The sequence below is a fragment of the Electrophorus electricus genome, chromosome 4 (genome assembly GCF_013358815.1).
Source record: "Electrophorus electricus isolate fEleEle1 chromosome 4, fEleEle1.pri, whole genome shotgun sequence".
In the NCBI taxonomy this organism is placed as follows: Eukaryota; Metazoa; Chordata; class Actinopteri; order Gymnotiformes; family Gymnotidae; genus Electrophorus; species Electrophorus electricus.
In genome coordinates, this window is record NC_049538.1 from 5,814,883 (window position 1) to 5,823,374 (window position 8,492).

The 8,492-nt window shown below is 45.1% G+C and overlaps 1 protein-coding gene across 1 annotated transcript; it reads left to right on the top strand.

Moving 5' to 3' along the window:
* The first annotated feature begins 1,122 nt into the window (after positions 1–1,122).
* On the top strand, positions 1,123–8,367 carry xab2 (XPA binding protein 2). The gene is made up of 19 exons (XM_027017305.2): positions 1,123–1,256; positions 1,613–1,761; positions 1,860–1,983; positions 2,187–2,384; positions 2,772–2,906; positions 3,140–3,304; positions 3,412–3,556; positions 3,656–3,807; positions 4,049–4,168; positions 4,276–4,407; positions 4,500–4,631; positions 4,776–4,889; positions 5,009–5,171; positions 5,433–5,623; positions 5,896–6,018; positions 6,177–6,348; positions 6,625–6,751; positions 6,903–7,012; positions 7,098–8,367. The coding sequence occupies exons 1-19, from the start codon at positions 1,221–1,223 to the stop codon at positions 7,157–7,159; spliced, it is 2,550 nt and encodes an 849-aa protein (XP_026873106.1). The 5' UTR covers positions 1,123–1,220; the 3' UTR covers positions 7,160–8,367.
* The last annotated feature ends 125 nt before the right edge of the window (positions 8,368–8,492 follow it).

Consider the following 8,492-nt stretch of genomic DNA (forward strand, 5'->3'; position numbering starts at 1 on the left):
ATAAAATGTTTTTCAAGAACTTTATCCCACTGTCCAAATACAGTAGCTTATTCAGAGATCATTTCTGCCAGTAAAGCTGAACCAGTTTTCTATAATTAAGTAGTTTCACTAAAATGCATCCAGCAAATTCTCTGTGGTCAAGAAGTATATTGATGTTCAGACATCATACTGCATGGTATTGATACTCAATCAATACACTCAACAAGGTTGAGTATATTGATTGATTTGATTGATATATAGTGATTTGGTGGCTAGGTCAGCTGTGCTGTAAAAATGCTAGATTTTTTTATTCTTCTGAATTTGAGTAGGCTAATAGTTTCTGTAAATAATAATGACATTATAGGTCAGGGGAGTGCGCTCATTAACAGTGCCACACCACTGTGCAGGTGTTCCTGTTTTAACATTTGTCAGCTAATTGGGGAGTTGAATTGGATAGGCACAGAAAACAATGCAGGACTGCTAGCTTCCTCGTTTCAGTACAGGATTGTGCTGTCTATGTCTATTAATGGGGTTAACATAAGAAACATAAGAAACAAAAGAAAAAAAGCAACTTTTAACTCAGAAAAAAATATCCTTGCAATACCCTGAAATGGCCAGCTCAACAAAAGTGGAAAAAACTGCTGTTCTATATGGTCTCTTCCCTATAATTATATTCTCAGTAATTATATAATAGTGCTAATTTATTAATTGTTGCATAGATGCTACCCTGTCAGTACTAAGATGAACAGATACCTAGATATGAATGATTCCTGTGTATTTTGTCACAGAACTACTGAGATTCTTGAAGATTTATTCTTCTTTTGTGTGTTTTCTGGGGGGCGATGATATTAGTTGATTTTGGATACATTCCATTCAAAGCCACTACAATACACAGACAACAATTAACAATAAAATGGAAATATGTATTGTGCATGTTTTTGAGGTACAATTTGAAATATAGCTAATGGTTCAGTTAAATCTAGAATGGAGCATCTGGACAAATAAGAGGTAAAACAAGCACTTTGCGCTGTGGCCACCTGGTGGCAATATGCACCATGACTCTATGAACAAGTCCGTGTTTATTAGACGAGGAAGAAAACGTGTCCCGTAGCCAATAGCAGCGCACGGAGCCCTGCGGGGCGGAGCTAGCCTAGCTGCGCTCACAACACGTTCAGCGGTAGCCGCTAGCCGTATTGCTGTGTTAGTCTTGTTTATAACACGATTCTGAAGAGAAGACGAACATGCCGGTTCTTAACGCAAAACCAGACGTTGTGTTTGTATGTACTGTATTGTAAGATATTTACAATGTGTTTGCGGGGCTTATTCAAAGTTAGACAGCGAGCTAACGTAGCTAGGCTAGGTTAGCGAACTAGCTATGTCATTTCAATTTCAGTAACATTTAGCTACCCGCGTACCTGTTAGTTTAGTTGTGTGGAAACGTGGCACTTCTTTGCTCGTCCTTACTGTCATTAAAACATATTGTGACCTTTAACTGCAGGTCAGTTAGCAAGCTAGCTAATAGTGAACTTTTCGTTAGTTCGTAGCTGCCTAGCTTAGCAGGATAGACACCAAGTTTACCTCCGCAATTACATCTACAGTGTCCTCTAATCCTTGACTCCGTTCCTGATCTCAGGAAGAAGATGATTTGCCATACGAAGAAGAAATAATACGGAATCCATATTCCGTCAAGTGCTGGATGAGATATATTGAGCACAAACAAAATGGACCCAAGTCCGTACTTAATATGATATACGAACGAGCGCTTAAAGAGTTGCCTGGCAGGTAAATGGTTAACAGTGCGCCCTCCACTGCTCGGCTTTGCAGACGTGTGTGTCGGGTATAAAGAGGTCGTGTTTGAAATACTTGTGTCAATTACACAGTTACAAGTTGTGGTACAACTATCTGAGAGAGAGGAGGAAGCAAGTTAAAGGAAAATGCGTAACAGATCCAGCATATGAAGAGATCAATAACTGCCACGAGAGAGCGCTGGTATTCATGCACAAGGTAAATGGCAAAAAAAGTATTTTATAAATGACATTGATTAGCCACTGCAATACATAAGTGTTGACCTACTTACAGTTTGGAACCGATGTTTAAATTTAGATTGAAATTGAAATGTATCAAATGATGAATGAGCATCATTGACAAGGTGGTGTTGAAATAATAGCTGGCCTCTCCGTATTGCTTTTGCTGAATATCTCTTTCAGATGCCGAGGATATGGCTGGATTACTGTCAGTTCATGGTGTCCCAGCGCAAAATCACACGGAGCCGTCGGACGTTTGACCGTGCGCTCAGGGCCCTGCCCATTACCCAGCATTCCCGGATTTGGCCCTTGTACCTCACCTTTGCTCGAAACCTACCCCTGCCTGAGACCGCCATTCGTGTTTACCGCAGGTACCTCAAGGTAAGAGGGAGTGTGTTCGACCGATGAACGCTCACTCGAGAAAGCTTATCCTACTGACAATATAATGCAGCATGAAACGTTAGCATTACATTGCATTTGATATCTATGCTTCATGCTATCTCAGTTAGGAATTTATGGAACAGTACCAGTAAGGAATTAAACAGCAGAAGTGTAGCCTGGATGGCCTCCCAAAAGTACACCTTTTGGGTGTTCCGTATCCAGCACCCAGCGCTGGGTCGGGGTCGTTCCGTATCCAGCACCCAGCGCTGGGTCGGGGTCGTTCCGCATCCAACACCCAGCGCTGGGTCGGGGTCGTTCCGTATCCAACACCCAGCGCTGGGTCGGGGTCGTTCCGTATCCAACACTCTCCTCTGATGTACCGGTCAGCTTTCTCCAGAGAACGCGGAGGAGTACATTGATTATCTGCGCTCTGTTGGCCGTCTGGATGAAGCAGCAGTCCGCTTAGGGGCTGTGGTCAATGATGAAAACTTTGTCTCAAAGGAGGGGAAGTCAAACTACCAGGTCAGCGTGTGTTTTATTTCCTGGGCATTTAATGAATTCTGTCATGACATGTCAGCTCATATGTACTTGAACAAGGCTTGTAAGCTTTTAGGTCAAATGTAGGTCTTTTAGGTCAAATGTTCTCTGTCTGAAGAACTAGTGCCACAAAAGCTATTTGCTTTGATTATGAGCTAAATAAACTGACTCTCAATATGTAAATATTTATGTAAATAAACGGACTCCTCTCATTGCAGCTCTGGCACGAGCTGTGCGACCTCATCTCTCAGAACCCGGACAAGGTGACCTCGTTGAACGTGGGCGCCATCATCCGTGGTGGGCTCACTCGCTTCACAGACCAGTTGGGCAAGCTGTGGTGCTCCCTGGCCGATTACTACATCCGCAGCGGCCACTTTGAGAAGGTACGCCTCCACGCCTCTGTCTGCATCGCCTCTAAGGAGGGTGTAGTCGTCCCAACTCTGCAGACAGCGCACAAACGTCTGCCGTCTCTTGCCTGCCATCCTTCAAGGCGCGGGATGTGTACGAGGAGGCGATCCAGACGGTGGTCACCGTCCGAGACTTCACGCAGGTGTTTGACAGCTACGCCCAGTTTGAGGAGAGCATGATTGCTGCCAAGATGGAGACCACGTCGGAGATGGGAAATGACGAGGACGGTGAGACACTCCTGGGAAATGACTTACTCATCTTGCCCCATGCTGTGGCAGTTAAACCCCAGAGCTGCCCTGACCGAGCTCTTAATCCCTCCACTGTAGATGACATCGACCTGGAGTTGCGCTTGGCGCGGTTCGAGCAGCTCATCACCCGGCGGCCGCTCTTACTGAACAGCGTGCTGCTGCGGCAGAACCCGCACAACGTTCACGAGTGGCACAAGAGGGTCAAACTCTACGAGGGCAACCCTCGACAGGTGGGCACAGACCACTTCACATGGCACAGTTTAGTTCTCCGGATGCCCATGTTGTGTTGCCCACTTACTTTGGGTATAAAAGTATTTCAGGAGACCTCTTAACCAGATCATGACCTTAATCTGTGTCCAAAAAGCCATTTTGTAGTGTTGCGAATTGGCCTGTTTTGAGGCAACACCTAGTGAAATGAAAACCTATTTGTGGTGTGTGTGTGTGTGTGTGTGTGTGTGTGTGTGTATGCAGATAATCAACACCTACACGGAGGCCGTACAGACAGTGGACCCCGTGAAGGCCACGGGGAAGCCCCACTCCCTCTGGGTCGCCTTCGCCAGGTTCTACGAGGACAACGACCAGCTGGATGATGTGAGAACCAAATGCGCATTCAGTCTCTCTTGTGTGCTGAGAGTTTCTCTTAGTACAGCCTTTGTGAAGTTACGGTTGTAAACACATCAGTTCTATGCTCCTCCAAGGCCCGGACCATCTTTGAGAAAGCCACCAAGGTTCATTACAAGCAGGTGGATGACCTGGCCGCAGTGTGGTGCGAATACGGAGAGATGGAGCTGCGGTACGAGAACTACGACCAGGCCCTCCGCATCCTCAGGGTGAGAGACGGCGAAGGAAACGCTGATCAAGTTAAGTCACTGATCACATGCAAGTCATCACTGGCTCACCATTAAATGCTCTCCTTCCACAGAAAGCCACTGCCATCCCCTCAAGGAAAGCGGAGTACTTTGACGCATCAGAACCGGTGCAGAATCGAGTGTACAAATCACTGAAGGTCTGGTCTATGCTAGCAGATCTGGAGGAGAGTCTCGGCACGTTCCAGGTATCGTTTAAACACTGAAACATTGTGTGGTTCTTTTTCCTCTTCTACACAAACAAAAAATATGGGTCATGTGTTTTAACTTTTGATGTAGCTTTTTTAATTGATGTTTGATATATTGATATTCTGTGCATTGTCCCCTTGCAGTCAACAAAGGCAGTGTATGACCGCATTATCGACCTCCGTATCGCCACACCTCAGATCATCATTAACTATGCCATGTTCCTCGAGGAACACAGTTACTTTGAGGAGAGCTTCAAGGTAAGGCTGAAGCATGAATCTGTGCTCAGTGTCTCTGATGAGATTCTGTTAGATTTTCTGGTTGTTGAATTGTTTTAATAACTTGGTTTGTTTAAATCTTTCGCCTTGTGCGTTTTCAGGCGTACGAGCGTGGCATTGCGCTCTTCAGGTGGCCTAACGTCTATGACATCTGGAACACGTACCTCACCAAGTTCATCGACCGCTACGGAGGCAAGAAGCTGGAAAGAGCACGGGACCTGTTTGAGCAGGCTCTGGATGGGTGTCCGGCCAAGTTTGCCAAAAGTAACGTCAGCCCTTAAGTCAGCTAAGATTATCCTTGCTTGATAAAGGAAAGCAAAGAGGTTTTGGGAGTCTTGATCAAATTCTTTTCTGATTCGTGATCTCATGAAATCAAGAAATTTTTGTAGGCAGTTTTCAGGTAAATGGTGTTAACTGTACCACCTTTCCTGTAAACTACGCCGCTCTTCGAGTGCAGTTTTTTTTTTAACTCGGGCCGTAGGTGCTGTGGTCAGTTGCTGATTTTATATGCTGTGTTGTGGACAGCCATCTACCTGCTGTACGCCAAGCTGGAGGAAGAGTTTGGCCTAGCCAGGCACGCCATGGCCGTGTACGAGAGAGCCACGCAGGCTGTAGAGGCCGAAGAACGCCATTACATGTTCAACATCTACATAAAGAGGGCTGCAGAGATCTACGGGGTCACCCACACCAGGTCCATCTACCAGAAAGCCATCGAGGTACGGCGGTGCTCCAGAGCCGTGGGTCTGAACATGAGAGGCAGGAGTGGTCACAGTGATTGTAGACACGTGGTGTGGTGTGTGTGTGTTTGCTTTGCTTTGTTTGTTTGTTTGTTTACCTCCATTATTAAATGTATTATTAAATAATAAATCTATTATTAAATTATTATTAAACTTGTAACCACGTAGTACTTGTGAATTCGTCTGGATCTTCGGCTGGGTGTTTGGGAACTGTGTAAATGAGTTTCACCGGAGCTCTGTTGGTGCTGCAGGTCCTTCCAGATGAGCATGCCCGAGACATGTGTCTGCGCTTTGCTGACCTGGAGAGTAAACTTGGGGAGATCGACCGGGCGAGGGCCATCTACTCCTACTGCTCCCAGATGTGTGACCCCAGGGTGAGGCTCCCACCCATAACTGAGCCCCACTTCTAACTCCTGTGCGGGCATCTCCTCCCATCTTACGTGTTCATGGGAAGGTGAGCGTGCCTTTAGACCTCCTTTGTGCCCGGCAGCTTCTTAACGGCCCTTTGCTCTCTGCTCCATCGCCTCCTCAGATGACGGCCAATTTCTGGCAGACGTGGAAGGAGTTTGAGATTCGTCATGGAAACGAGGACACGATCCGCGAGATGCTGCGCATAAAGCGCAGCGTCCAGGCAACCTATAACACACAAGTCAACTTCATGTCCTCGCAGATGCTCAAAGCGACCAGCAGCGCCACAGGCACGGGTGAGTCGGAGAGCTGCTCCACGTCACTGGGCACGTGTGGACGTCCAGGGATGGATCGGGCCGGCTTCCGTTAGTCCTGATCCTTGAGTACGCCTGCGGCGCGTGTTTCACTGCTCACACTGCACGAAGACCACGAGTTCAAAATGAGTCTGCAAGGAGAAACATATACAGTGCAGTGGTACTCCAGGACCAGGATTGGGAAGCAATGAATGATCAGTCTGTATATTTAATCCTGTGAGGATTAAAATACACTGTGTGTGTGTGTGTGTCAATCAGTGTCAGACCTGGCCCCGGGTCAGAGTGGTGTGGATGATATGAAGATGTTGGAACAGAAGGCCCAGCTACTTGCTGCAGAGGCTGAACAGGACAAACCCAAACCCAAAGAGAAGATCCTCTTTGTCAGGTTCCGTAAACACTCCTTGTCACACTCTCGTTTACCTACGCAGGTTTCATAGACTGGAGGATCTCACGTGACCCGCCCCGTGCGCTCACTAGGTAAACAAAACTTCTGTTGAGATGCCTGGGCCTTTTTCTTTTCTTAATGTTTGTGGTAGGAGTGACGCGTCTCGTAGTGAACTTGCGGAACTGGCCAAGCAAGCCAACCCAGATGAAATTAACATTGATGATGAGGAGGAGGATGAAGACGGGGATGAGGAACCAGACGGTGAGTCATCCTGCAAGGGCTGGTAAATCTGTGCTGATGACACTGGTGCTGTAGTCTGACGAGCTGCTTTTGTCCTTTTAAACAGAGGTACAGCTGGAGCAGAAGAGCGTCCCCACTGCCGTCTTTGGAGGGCTGAAGGATGAGTGAAAGATCACCATTGATGTTTTTGGCCACAAATAATGCATCATGGGTGTGAAATCCCCTGTCCAGAAACAGAAGATATTTGCAAAAAAAAACAAAAAGGCAAATGACTGGTCTGACGTGGTCAAGCCTTTGTGGACTTTGTAAGGTTGAGGTTAAAGATTGTTGTTTTTCATCTGTGCTGGTGTCCAGCATTTTCAAAGTACCAGTTCAGAACACAAGATGTCGCTCTTTCTCACATTCACAATTTACACAAGTTAGACTGGACACTAAAATGTCACATTTTTAAACACCAGTAATGTTTGTTCTCTCTCTGCTTATGTAAGACTAATGAACTACTGCTACATTACTAAACATAATGCGTTTTGGACAAGATCTTCAGCACAGAAATCAGGTGCCAGAGCTTGGCTTGCCAAGACTTGCAGTATGCAAAACTGAAACAGTGGGGAGTTGGAATACATACATGTGTGTGCCGATCGTTGTGGGATTGCTGTCAGCAGTAATACGTTTTCGTTGTCAGCCTTCGTTTTTACTGCACACCATTCCATTCATGTGAAAATGGAATTTAATTTGATGAAACTATACCTTGAGAACGTTTTAATGTGTCTTGTTTATTCACCAGGCATTTCTTTTAGAAGATGCTAAATCTCACAGAATAAACAAAAAAAGTCACGTTCTCCCATAATTGGATTATCATGGTTAAGTGAGCCAGTCCTACGGCGGTTAAATTGTTGGTACAGGCGCAGTCTTCCTGACGACGTCCAAGGACATATGAGGTGGAGTTGAAAATTAGGATCTAGGGTACAGTAACTGCCTACATTACGGCTTTATTTTAACTTTCAAAAATTGGATTATTTACGGTAAAACGGTTTATTTTTCGTACGCATTTCCCACTTAGATAAAGTAAAACTCGGGACAGTTTCACGAAATATTTTCTAATCTTTACATGCAAAGTTGTCTATTCCAGCGAATTCAAGTGTTATTAAAATTCCGAGGTTAATGCAGCCCTGAGTTTAGAGGCACTATTTGTTACAATAAATGTGGAATCAAGTCATTCTAATCATGTCTGAAATTTCATAAATATACTTTTTGTAGGACTCAGGGTAAGTCACTCGGCGATTTTCACAAAATATGACTGACAAACAACAGGATAAATTACTTTCAGGAAAACCCTTCTTAAAGACTTAAAGTGTTAAATAAATGGAGAAATTTGATTCTGGTTTTGCACCTTTATCCAATTCCGCTCGCGCGCGTGTGTGTGTGATCATATATTTTATATATATATATATATATATATATATATATATATATATATATATATATATATATATATATATAT

What these genes read in the sequence shown, in the direction of transcription:
- xab2 (XM_027017305.2), top strand. Translation starts at nt 1,221, where the DNA reads ATGCCGGTTCTTAACGCAAAACCAGACGTTGTGTTT. An exon ending in ACTTTGAGGAGAGCTTCAAG is followed by an intron (nt 4,890 to 5,008) that starts GTAAGGCTGAAG and finishes GTGCGTTTTCAG; the next exon opens with GCGTACGAGCGTGGCATTGC. An exon ending in CGGGGATGAGGAACCAGACG is followed by an intron (nt 7,013 to 7,097) that starts GTGAGTCATCCT and finishes CCTTTTAAACAG; the next exon opens with AGGTACAGCTGGAGCAGAAG.